At 37.1% G+C, this 13786-nt stretch overlaps 2 protein-coding genes across 2 annotated transcripts in view; one reads left to right on the forward strand and one right to left on the reverse strand.

Moving 5' to 3' along the window:
• Positions 1 to 5492, reverse strand: part of LOC106868883 (28S ribosomal protein S12, mitochondrial) — a 30299-nt gene extending 24807 nt beyond the window's left edge. The window contains exon 1 of the mRNA XM_014914334.2: positions 5294 to 5492. The gene's annotated coding sequence lies outside the window, so the exon portion shown is untranslated. The remainder of the gene's footprint in view (positions 1 to 5293) is intronic.
• Positions 1512 to 13786, forward strand: part of LOC106868887 (mitochondrial 2-oxodicarboxylate carrier) — a 47972-nt gene continuing 35697 nt past the window's right edge. The window contains exon 1 of the mRNA XM_052973472.1: positions 1512 to 2523. Coding sequence (XP_052829432.1) covers positions 2454 to 2523 — 70 coding nt within the window. The 5' untranslated portion in view covers positions 1512 to 2453. The remainder of the gene's footprint in view (positions 2524 to 13786) is intronic.

Here is a 13786-nt window from a genome sequence, read left to right on the forward strand (position 1 = left end):
CTCAAACGTATGTGTATACGTTTGAGAGAGCAAGAGAGGAAGTAAACACAATCATTCACATCGTGGTATATTTACAAAACATTGATGGCATAACTACAGAGTTGTATCCCCCAACTTTGGAAGGTCATAACTTTCATAAAAATGAATATTTTTTCATGAAATTTTATACAATTGTACCTTGATGTATGTACATTTCAAGCATGTAGGAATTTTGAAGGAAACAACTGCAGGTTATTTTTGAGAAGTATTCCCCACTCGGTGGTGTTTCGCAGCAAGTCGTCCATATTTGTTTCATATATGTGCTTATGTGCATCCTTAGATTTCTAATGAAGTAATAGGCAGTGAAGAGAAGCAGTCATAAGAAAACTTTTAACTACCCCTATTCCTTTCTCTCCCCCTCTCTACCTCTTCCTCTCTCGCTCTCTCAAAAGCATACACGTGCAAGTACACAATCATTCAGTAAAATATAACTCATGTTCGTCAATGTTTTGTAAATTTACCACGATTTTCACTAGGGTGTTAGGGTTAGGGTTTTAGGGTCAGGGTTAGGGTTTAGGATTAATGTTACGGTTACGTTTTTTAGAGTTAGGGTTTAGGGTTAGTGTTAGGATTAAGTTTAGGATTAGGGTTGGGTAATCATGCGGGTGTTAATCTGAAAATTTACATATATGTGAAAAGTACCGACCCTGCCATCTATTATAACTTTTGTTGTTCTGTTTAATATATACATAGATTATGCCTCCAAAGAAGAGAGTTTGCTGGGGAAAGACAGCAACCGGTTTAAAATGACAGCCACAGACTGCAGCAATTCACCACATTCCAGTAGCTACTTTGAACATAATGCAAAATGGTGCATCAACACCTTCTGCCCAATCTGATAGAATTCTGGCAAAACTGTTTAGCAACAGATCTTCAGCAATTGCTTCATCAGAAATTGCTATCCTAGCTCCTGTGAAAAGGGATTACCCTGCTATGTATAATCAGGGCAGCGCAAAAAGTTGTTTTGCACAAGCATTTCTATAGCCAATTACACGGATGAAATTTACGTATGCTTAATAATTTTACGCAAAACAGCCTTCAGACTTTCCCTATTAATTTCATCGTCTTTTGAATTATGAACATATTTACATCATAAGGGATTTTTCGTTGTAAGGCTTTCTTTTTTAGTTGATTTTCAGCTAGATGGCATAATGAGTCACACCTGGACAAGGTCGGGTTATACTGCTAGTAACACATAAAACCAGTACCGCCTGACTGACCAGGCACGTAAAAGCACCCACTACACTCTCTGAGTGGTTGGCGTTAGGAAGGACATCCAGCTGTAGAAACTCTGCCAAATCAGATTGGAGCCTTGTGTAGCCATCTGGTTCACCAATCCTCAGTCAAATCGTCCAACCCATGCTAGCATGATGATGATGATGATATAATTAAAGCCAAACCACGACGGGCAGGCATGTATAAAATCAGTCGGAAAGCATATGAGGTAATTAGAGTTATATTTTCTTGTAAAAGGGTAGTGTTGGGCTTACATATTCCCATATTCCCTGTTGTTCTAGCAGCAATAACTAAATGGCGCAAGGGATATTGTTGAAACGAAAGTGAGTGAGAAGTAAAAGGGTGGACAAGACAGCTGTATCACTGGTGGATTCCATAGCTGTCCTTCTATGACGTTCTGTTGAGATGATATTTCAAGCCAGTCAGCCTGCTCTGTCAGTCACTCTCACTCACTGCCTTTTTCTTACAAAATGCTGGTAGTTATAATTGTGAAGACTAGCTAGGAAAATGGATATATCGTTATAACAATGGTTAAATTAATGTAGGTCAAACTTTGTTTATCTAAACTTTCGATGGCACAGAAAAGTGAAAAACATAAATCATCGTTCCTTTTGACAGGAAAATAGGCCGTATGGTTATGGAGAATTTCTAAATTCGGTTTCAGATCTCGACCAGGCGGGGCCAAACGAGGTACTACATTTATATATACGTAAATACACACACAGATAGACAGGTAGATAGATAGATAGATAGATAGTGTGTATGGGAGAATAAGTATCCTAAATGGATATGTCACACCGGGTAGTCTTTAACAATTCGGGCTACAGGAACTTTTAGAACCATTGTGTAATAGTTTGATAGTACGATCGGTGGTTTGCTGCAATATCAATAGTTGATACACACATACATGTACTCTTACATTCCCTCTCTTTCTCTCTGTTACCCTTATTGAGAATAGTTACTGCGCTATCTGTTCGACTAACAAGTCAACGAATTTCCCCACCCCTTTTAAAGTATTTACCATCAGTACATTTGCAAACCGTTATCTAACGTCACTGCGTCACATGTGGAGGAGTTGTTCCATCATAGATGTCGACTTAATTGCTCTCGTACGCGTTCGTCTTCTCTAAGTCCGGGCTTTATTTCACATTGGGACCTGTAACAGAAACCGAAGGAAAATGTCGACAACTCATGTACCAAATGTATATCTACTACCAGTGATCCAGTTTGCATCTGGTGGTTGCGCCGGTTGGTATCTGTTCATTCCTCTCGTTTAACTTTTGTAAATTACACGTATATAACTCTACACGTTCACACACACACACACACACATACATACATACATGAGCTGGTTAATATATGCACACATCCAAGCAGACACTCATACGCACTCGTGTATTTATACACGTGTAGTCGCTCTTAAATTACGTCTCTGGCAACCCCATTCACATCTAGGATATATTAATTAGAATATAAATCGACTCCATTCATGACACTTATGCACTGTAAATATATGAATGGATCCCAGTACTTGGCTAGTGTTTCATCATATTAACACTAATAACATTATAGCTAACGGCAAGGGGTCCTCTACATGGTTATTTTTCTGCTAGAAATAAGAACCAAGTCTTCCATTAATCACACCCCCTTACTGTCTCAAAAATAAAGTACAAGGTGATTCAAAAAAGTCGCCGTACATAAGAACAATTAATTTTTTTTTATAAGAAACAGTTTTTTTATTTTTTATTCAACTGTTTCTTATAAAAAAAAATAAAAATTTTTTTTGTATGCTGACTTTTGAATCATCCTGTGTATCGACCCTGATACTTTTTGACAGGTACTTTATTTTATCGACTTCGGCGGCGGTAAAGCTGACTTAGCCGGGCTTTGAAACTCAGGACGTAAAGAACTTGAAAAAAATGCTTAGCAGCATTTTTCTTGGCGAGCTATACATGTCTAGTGATATTTGTTACTTTTATACCTCCACTATATTTTCTATGATTTTTTATTCTGGTACAGGCTAAAGAAATCGTAAAGCTGTGTAATAATGTGTCAAAATGCTGTCAGAAGTGTGAATGTCACAGACGTTTATAGATTACTTAACTGATCTTAGATAAATATTGCTAGATAGAAACTCGATCTACTTGTGTACACACTCAGTCTGACTATAATGTTGTATCACTGTTTACGAGTGTCTAATTCAATGGGCTGTCTTTAGTTCGACTTCGACTTGGCTGTTTTGGCATACTAACACAAGTTTGTTGTTTCATAAATCCCAGAAAAACGGATATGTTTTAATGAAAATTTCAGCAAATATGCTTCAGGTGGCGTAGATTCCGATTATACTTTGAATTTGTGATGAAAATAATTTTTACGAGAGTGGGGTGAGGAGTTTCGGAAAATTTGCGCGAGTTAGCTTTATTTCCTCATAACTTTAAGAAAAATGGGTAATCTTTTTTTTAATGAAGATACAGATATCTTTCAGAGTGTGTAGATTACGATTATATCTGAATTTAATATTAAAAAAATAAAATAAAATAAAAAATTGGTAGACTCGTACATCACATATATATCTACAAAATGAAACTTGAAATTTCGAAAAAAAAAAAAAAAAATTGTGCTATTTGTCATTATGTGTACGAGTTCACCAATTTTCTTTTTCCATAGCATCCTGCGCTACATCAGTAGTATGCTCCAAGTTCTTTAATATTATTATTCCATTCACATCTAGGATGTTTTATAGCAGACGTTTTCAGCTTAGTTTTAATTAGCTTCGCTTATATTTGCGGCATGACCCTCAGGTGTACCTTGAGTTTTTGAAGCGAATTGGAAAATAGTTGAAAGTGTAGAAAGGTTGAGTGTTTTTAATTCACTACACCGATGCACATTTATTCGTTTGCAGCAAATTGCAATGCCTGCTCGGGTAAATTTTTTTTTTCTTAGTTAAAATCGTGCGGTTGTTACTCAAAAAATTTACCCATGCTTCTACTTCTGTTTTATCACAGTATTAATATTAATTTCTTTTTGTATAGTATATAACTTTTAAAAAGCTGATGGCGTACTGTAACACTTGTCAGTATTTTATGGTACACCAGTCATCGAGAAAAGGTTGAAAAATCATTGGTTTATAGCAGTGGTTCTCAACCATTTTATACTCTCTGGACCCCTTTGATTACTATTTTATTTGGGTGGACCCATATGACCATTCGATGTTTATAAACTAGTTTTGTAGAGGCTTTCCAAGTTCCCAATTTGCTTTTGACATATTAACTTCTTTAGGTTAAACTATGCAAAGTGTTTAAGAAAGAAATTTAGCTGTTTCTTGCAATAAATAGATCTAAGTCAAACCTTTTACATGGACCCTTAAAATACTACTGTGGATCCCCAGTTCACTATTTTGCTTCTGTGGACCCTCACGGGTCGTATGAATCTTGGTTGAGAACCCCTGGTTTATAGAAATTTTAAGCCAACTTCAATACTTGACTGGTTCTTTATTTTATCAACCCCAAAAGGATGAAAGGCAAAGATGAAAAGAACCGAGGCTTGACCGTAACTAATTATCGCAAGATATTAACGATTCTGCCATCTCACAGCTATAAAGTCAATAAAATTACCTTTTAAACCCTCCTTACCATCGTAGTTTCCTTTCTTCAAGAAAGTCAGGTGTAATTTAACCCTTTTGTTACCATATTTCTGTCTCAATACATTTGTTTTGTTTCATTTACTTTTGAAAATAATGAAGAATTGGGTAAAATAATTTGTTCCTTATTAAGCTGGTGTTTGGAACATAGATTGCCATGAAATTTTGAAGGAAGATTTTAATTTAGATCACTTGAAAACAAGAGGTTTGTACCTCAGTGCCATGGTTGGGAGAATATGTCTGCAGTTTCTAGTACATTGATAGATCACATCTTGTAAAGCATTGGTATAAGGATATGTAACAAGTACTGAATACAAATAACATTAAAGTAAATGAATTAACACTATTCTCTCCTCTACGAACATTAAAATGTCATACCTCTGGTCAAAAGGGATTATATCAGTCCAGTTGTGTTAGAGGAGGTGGTTGATCGGTAAGGTGAATTATAGGGTTGTTGTTGTGTAAGACTGGGTCTTCTCTGCTGAGGACCACTCTGCTCACCATGACACACAGTGAGGAAGCCTATGAGGTACAGGGTGATAGTCTAAACATGCACTCTCTCCACCGTCTGTCAATTCTGGTAGTAGTCAGAGTGAAGGTGAGTAAGTTGCACTCAGAGCGCAGCTGTTGCTGTTCCTTTGCATTTGTTGGTGGTGTACATTCCAGTGCAACATATCACTATTACATTTGAGTAGAGTAGTGATACTCTTCTCAAATGTGGAGTTGAACTAAACACAGTGATTGCTTAGTCCAGTATATTAAGGTGTCAGAGTGTACTCCTCAGATTCAAGAAGGTGAATATGAGAGAGAGAATACAAACAGAGGATTAGAAAGCTGGGGTAGTTAACTTCATAAGAGTGTGAGAGGAGAATGAGAGATAATTAGAGGTAGGGATAGCAGTCATCATCATCATCATCGTTTAACGTCCGCTTTCCATGCTAGCATGGGTTGGACGATTTGACTGAGGACTGGTGAAACCGGATGGCTACACCAGGCTCCAATCTAATTTGGCAGAGTTTCTACAGCTGGATGCCCTTCCTAACGTCAACCACTCAGAGAGTGTAGTGGGTGCTTTTACGTGTCACCCGCATGAAGGCCAGTCAGGCGGTACTGGCAATGAATGTAGTAAATGGGGAACAAAGCTGGGAGTGTTTTTGATGGTAAAATATCAGTATAAGAGGGAGATGAAACAAATACATATGGCTCAGGAATGAGGTTATAATAAGTGGCAGTACAAGAAGGTTGGAAAATAGTTGTAGATCGAACAGAAAGTTAATGATAGCTGTAGATAGAAGAGAAAGTTAATGATACTCTACTCAAAAATGGAGCTAAACTATGTACATTTAGTTAGCAATACTCTCCAATGTAGAGTTTGAGTTGGCACTTTAAGTTAGTGATATGTTTGTCATTTTAACAATGATATCCTGTATATAGAAATGAAATTCTATAGTGCTTAAAATATAACAAGGAGGACTGTATGTAATTGAATATAATGGTGGTTTAATTATAACTAAGGTAGTTTACTGGGGCACAGTGAGGAACTGTAATATCTCTGAGTCCCTGTTTAAAGTGAGATAAATCAATGTACTGGGAACCAAGAAGACCTTGGTCGGTAAATTGTAGAATTTTTCACTCGACTGTTTCGATAGGTTATGTATACCCTCATGTAAAAATATATTATCGCTTGTTTGTTACCTCTGCCTTAGCGAAAGTGGAGGTATTGTTTTCAGTTGTGTTTGTTTGTGTGTGGACAAGATATCTCAAGAACCGCTAGATGGTTTTAGATGAAACTTTAGGGATGTTTGACCTCGTGACTTGCATGAAGTGATTAGATTTTGGGAACGATCTGGTACCGGACAAAGATTCTGGATTATTTTTTCTGTTTTTCTACTTAAACTTTGAGAGTGGTCGGGTTCATTTTTAGTTATCTTGTTTGTGAGAGCAGTTGAGTGTTGCCTTGGCAGAGGTGTGCGCTCTCTGAGTGCTCTTGTTTTATTTAGTTTTAATGATTAAATGTAGGAATTCTAACAGAAAAAAAAAATTGATTATCATTGCTTCCCAGGTGGAGAGGATTTGCTTACAAGAGTCTTGTGCCAGTGTCATATAAAAAGCATTTGTGTAGTACCTCGTAAAAGCACTCAGCACACTGTAAAGTGGTTGGTGTTAGGAAAGGCATCCACCCATAGAAACCAAGCCAAATCAGACTGGAACCGGGTGCAGCTTGCCAGTTCTGATCAAACTGTCCATCCATGGGAAATGGATGTTAAATGATGATGATTAAATGATATTCATCATCATCATTAACATCCATCTCCCATGTTGGCACAAGTTGGGCCGTTTGATAGGATCCAATGAGCTGGAGGATTGTGTTGAGCTCTGATGTCTGCTTTGGCATGGCTTCTGTAACTGGATGCCCTTCCTGATGCCAGCCACTGTGCTGGGTGTTTTCTCTTTTCCGATGGCACTAGCACTTGTTAGAGTGCCAAGTAACTAGCAAGATAAAGAAAAAAAATCTTGACTAAATGGGGTATATTAGAAAGGGAAAGTGGCTTTATGGCAGATTTTGAAAGGCTAAAGTATGATATAGGATACAGACACATGGAGGAGATACATGGTTATCTTGCATTATATAAAGGTGGATAGGAGTAACTGGAAAGAAGACGATAATGGTGGTGATGAGGTGTTAACATGTACTCTCATGATACAAGATGAGTATAAGAGAGAATATGAACAGATGATCAAGAAAGTTGGGTAGATAAGTTCATAGGAGTGTGAGAGGAGAGTGGCAGATGGTTAGAGATAAGGGTAGAGGTGGATGTAGTGAATGCAGAACAAGGGTCGAGGTGTTATGATGGCAAATATCAGCATGGAAAAGGGAGATGAAAGACATAGTTGTGACTCAGGAAGGAGAGGTTGATAAGTGACTGTAGAGAAAGGGTGGAGAGCAGTGGTATAATAAAGTTATTAGAATATTGGTTAGAATGTCTCATAGCTTTTGTTCTGACTTGTCTCTGTGCTCTGAGTTCAAATCCCACTGAGGTCAGCCTTGCCTTTCAACTTTTCAGGAATTGATATGTACTAGTACAGGTGTGGCTGTGTGGTAAGAAGCTTGATTCCTAACCACATAGTTCTGGGTTCTGTCCCACTGCTTAGTGTCTTCTATTATAGCCTGCAGCCGACAAAGGTCTTATGAGTGGACTTGGTAGATAGAAACTGAAAGAATTTGAAGGTGGTGAGCTGGCAGAAACGTTAGTACGCCGGGCGAAATGCTTAGTGGTATTTCGTCTACCGTTACGTTCTGAGTTCAAATTCCGCCGAGGTCAACTTTGCCTTTCATCCTTTCGGGGTCGATAAATTAAGTACCAGTTATGCACTGGGGTCGATGTAATTGACTTAATCTCTTTGTCTGTCCTTGTTTGTCCCCTCTACGTTTAGCCCCTTGTGGGCAATAAAAAAAAAAAAGAAACTGAAAGAATGTGTGTGTGTGTGTGTCCATGTTTGTCCCCCACCACCGCTTGACAACCAATGTTTGTGTTTGTCTCTGTAACTTAGCAGTTCAGCAAATGAGATCGATAGAATAAGTACTGGGCTTAAAAAACAAAAAATGATAAGTACTGGGGTTGATTCATTCGACTGAAAGTTATTCAAGGTAGTGCTCCAGCATGGCCTCAGTCTAATGACTGAAACAAGGAGAAAGATAAAAAGATAATCCAGGGCAGTGGATTAACAGAACTGTAAGAACATTGGACTGCATGCCTTGTGGTTATTTGTTTGACTCTACATTCTGAGTTCAAATTCTGTCATGGCCTACTAGAGTGGCAGATTTAATCCATTGCCTGGCTTAACATAATCACCTGGTACCTGGGTACCTTTAGTGGGGTTCCACACTGTTGCAAACATTCAGAGCCAGTCTCTAGTCTAAAGTTATCTTCCTCTCTCTTTCCTTACATCATTCTTGGAGGTCCTGTAAAGGGTACTGAGCACTATCCTTTCTCCTGACTAAAAGATAAATATATCCTTTTTGAATTGACGTGGAGGTGCATAGCTTAGTGGTTAGCAGTGACTAGAAAGCCTACTCTGAGTCGAGTTGGGTAGGTCCAATTCTCAGTCAAGTAACTGGAATTTATTTTACCTATTTCTTGTACCTGCACTTTTTAACAGAGCATGATTATGGATATATCTCCTTCCCTGCCAACCACTACAAAAAACATTAAATGTTTTAATTTTCTTTTTTAAAGAAATATCTTTTCATAAACTTATAGATTAAATAGTGAAATCTGTAATTGTACAAATGTCAAGGTTTTTATTTTCTTTTTAAAAAAAATTTTTCTCATAAATTTATAGATGAAATGGTGCAGTATATCTCAACAAAAACTATAAAGTTGTTTGGTATGACTGTCAAAGTAGGTTGATTCTGAATGTTTTTCAAGTCAAGCTAATAAACCCTGACACTAACATCCAAATTTTATTATGTTCAATTACCTTTTTGTTCATTTTAATTCTTCTTGAGTCTATAAGAACATTCAGATTTAAGAACATTAAAACTTGTCTAAACAAGAAATCTCTTAAGTAATACAATAAAATGAAAAAAGAAAAAAAAAAACAACCCATATTTGTTTTATAACAAAAAAAAAAAGGAGGTTAGTATGTTGAAAGTACCTGAAAAGCTCTGCTCCCCATGTCTTATGTAAACCAGTATTGGAAATTTATGATCAACATACATACCCCGATAGAAAATATTGTATTAGTGAGACTGCAGAGAGGAGGTGCTGAAAGACTCCTTATTGCTCACTGCTAGTTAACATTCTTTAGACTTGCGGGATTACAATGTAACTAGTTGTTTGAAGTGAAGGTGTGTAGCCTAGTGGTTAAGGTGCTTGGCTCATGTTCTCAAGGTTCATAGATTCACAGGTTCAATTCCTGGACCAGGCATTTTGATGCGTTCTTGAGCGAGGCATTTCATTTCATGTTGCTTCTGTCTGTCTACTCAGCAGTAATGAATACCAACTATTTTCTGGTACAGCCCCTGCCTCTCTCTCTCTTTCCTGTTGTCATATCTTGGATAAAGGGTTGATGGGACTAGTTATGACTAGTCCCCTCAAACAATCAGGTTACATTTTCTTTTTTTTTTTTTAATAAGATGAGATGAGAGGGAGAAATGAAAATAAAAAAGATACAGCAGAAGATTGTGTCTGAAGAAAGAAAGGATCAAGTCAAAACTATTTGGTGTGAGGTGAAGTGAAAAAAGACAACTGAATGGGATTCTGGGAGGATTAATCACTGCTTTTGCTATGCTAGTAGCATCTATAATCTTCTTATCAATAACAGAAGGAATTGTGGAGACATGGCAGATCTATTGTCTAGGATTATTCCATCAAGATTCAACATTCAAAACAAACATATTTTGGATGTTTGTAAATGTCTTGTTATGTTATTTTATTTCTATTTTGTGAAGTTTTAAAAAAAATAATTTTTGAGAAAAAAAAAGCAACATAAAAAGAATTGTGAAGGTGCTACAAGGTATAAGTATCCAACATGGACTGGGTCTTTCTTCAAGGTAAAGATGACAGCAGAGAAATAAAAAGACAGTAGAGTTTTACACATACTTACCCAAGAATGTCTTCCCCCTCCTCTACCACCATCACTGACTTTTAAAAAATTTTTTATCTTTTACTTATTTCAGTCATGCTGTAGCACTGCCTTGAAAAATTTTAGTCAAATGAATTGACCCCAGTGCTATATTCTCCCTGAGTTAATTTGGGACATTCTGCAAAAATGTGTGCCGTTGTTTCAGCTCAAATTCCACACACTACATTTTGTTCCCCTTACACATATTTTCTCAAGTTATTTGTTTTTAGCTCTTGATCTTGTGCTGTTACAATAATGCACCCTGTTTCTTTTTTCAGTTGTCCTTTTTTTCAACCAAGACCAGAATTTTGTTCTACATATATCCCCAGTGGCTTTCCAAAATTGCCCATGCAAAGGTTTCTCTTCAATCTGTTTAACGTGCTCTCTTTGAATTTCATTCTTATCCTTTTCTCCTCTTCCACACTTGATCACCTGTTCTTTATTCACTGACTTTAGTAATTTCTCTGTGTTGTTCTGTAAATATTCTAATAGGCTTTTTCTTTCCATCTGTACAACACAGTCTTCCACAGCAATTCAGCCTCTTCCATCCTGGTCTCTCTTCTAGTACTACCAGTTAATATCAGCTTTCATATGATGGACTCCATACATTGTCAACAGCTTTCTACTTTCTCTGTCAAATTTCTGTATATTGCTTTTTGTCCAATCAACAATTCCTACTCCATATCTGATTACTGATACTGTCCATCACATTTATTGCTTCGATAGTATTTTTTGAATTCAACTTTAGCTGTAATATCTTTCCCACTCTCTTTGTATACTTCCTGCTGGTAATTTGCTTCATTTCTTCATGTTTTATTCCATCTGCTTCCAGTATTTCCAAATACTTATACCACTGTCCTTTTTCAGCTGCTTTCATTGTTTGTCCATTCTTCTTTGTTCCATTATCAGCATAGTGCACTTTTCAATCCCAAGTTCCATACTTACATCATCATCATCATTTAACGTCCATGCTGGTACAGGTTGGACAGTTTGATTGAAAACTGGTAAATGGCAGGGGGCACTGGGTTCTGATCTAATTTGGCAAGGTTTCTATGGCTGGATACCCTTCCTAATACCAACCATTCTGAGAGTATAGTGGGTGTTTTTTATGTGCCATTGACCTCACACTGGCATCGGCCACAACTACGGTCTCACTTGGCTTGACAGGTCTACATAAGCACGGTATATCACCAAAGGTCTTGGTCACCTGTTACTACTTCCATGAAGCCCAATGCTTGAATGGTGCTTTTTATGTGTCACTGGCACAGGTGCCAGTCAGACGACACTGGCATTGGCTATGATTATGATTTCACTCAGTTCAACAGGTCTTCACATGTACAGCATATCAGCCAATGATTGAAGGGTACTTTTAATGGGCCAGTTACGTGACACTAGCATCGGCCATGACTACGATCTCACATAGCTTGATGGGTCTTCTCAAGCACGGCATATCTCCAAAGGTCTTGGTCACCTGTCATTGCCTCTGTGAGGTCCAATATTTGAAGATCTTGCTTCACCACCTCATCCCATATCTTCCTAGGTTTACCTCTTCCACAGGTTCCCTCCACTGTTAGAGAGTGCGACACTTCTTCACAAAACTGTCCTCATCCATACACATTTGAGAAAATGCAAACAGTATGTACAAGACTTTCAAGCCGCTTCTCATTTTTTGCATAAAGCTTTATATCATCCTTAAAAGGGAGATGATTTATCTGACCTTATCCTTTTCACAAATCATAAGCTATTTTAATTTCTTGTAATATTAAATTGAGTGGTATCATGCCCAATACAAATAGTAATGGAGATAAGCTATCACCTTGAAATATGCCACATCTGATGTTCACTTTCTCAAGTCTTTAAGTTTTTGTTTTCTTCCAATCAATTTAGTATTCCAATGTTTCATACTTTCATTAACCATTTTCTACATATTTTCTGCCACTCCAAACATGCTCATTGTTTTACTTATCCAACTGTGTGGTGCCATGTCATATACTTTTCTGTAATCCAACCATGTTACATTCAGTCCTGTCAATCTGTGTCTACAGTTTCTAATTATCGTTTTATCAACAGGTCTTTTTCATCATCATCATCATCGTTATTTTTCTTCTTCTTCTTCTTCTTCTTCTTCTTCTTCTTCTTCTTCTTCTTCTTCTTCTTATGACCCTTTTCTTTATCAACGTAATTTATCAAGCAGATAACATTCAGTTTTAAGATATCTTTTTACATAGCATTTTTGCTTCATTGTCATGAATGTGTGTATGTATGCACACGTGTGTGAGCATGTATGTATGCATATATGTGTACATACATATATGTTTCTGTATATTTTCAAATTAACATTTTAATTCCATTTTATTTGGATGTATGTTTATTTTATGTATACTTTCAAATTGAGACATATACACTCTATGTAGATTCACACATAATTATCTGTACATACATATATGAGCACATACACATTAGCATTTATGCACACAAATTAACAAATGTTTACATACAAATCCACTCATGCATGTTCATACTCAAGCACAACCACACAGATACACACACACACACACACACACATCTACACAAATACACATATATTTACAAAGGTATACATATATATTTATACACAAATGCTAACTTGAATATACGTGATGTGTATTTAAGAATATATACATATTTGTTAAAAGCTGAACAAATACACATGTACACACACTCACATCCCCTCACATATACACACACACACGTGCACATGCACACACACATACACACACACATACACACACACAGACACACACACACACACATGTATATATCAGTGTATTGACCATGCTGTCAATTGTTGTTATATACCACTGATCATAGTGCGCTACCTTGGATTGTTGTAGCTTTTGGACGATGCTACCCTGGTGGCTAGGTGGGCAGGCCAACATTTCCTCCGAATGGAATACCAGTCTGTTGTAGAGTTGTCCATTTGCAGCTGAGTGGACTGGAGCAACATGAAATGAAGTGTTTTTCTTAACAACACAGTGCACCATTATTCTTGGAACCAAGGCTACGATCTTGTGATTGTGAGTACAACATCCTGATCACTAAGTCACACACACACACACACACACACACACACACACACACACACACACACACACACATCCTGATACTCTCTTGGCTTTTAAGGACTTGTAGGAAAAGTGACTACCATACAAGAAACAATTTCACTTGTTTATCACTAAAAAGCCTTAGGACTAAAGTAAAGCC

Source organism: Octopus bimaculoides, chromosome 16 (genome assembly GCF_001194135.2).
Source record: "Octopus bimaculoides isolate UCB-OBI-ISO-001 chromosome 16, ASM119413v2, whole genome shotgun sequence".
NCBI lineage: Eukaryota > Metazoa > Mollusca > Cephalopoda > Octopoda > Octopodidae > Octopus > Octopus bimaculoides.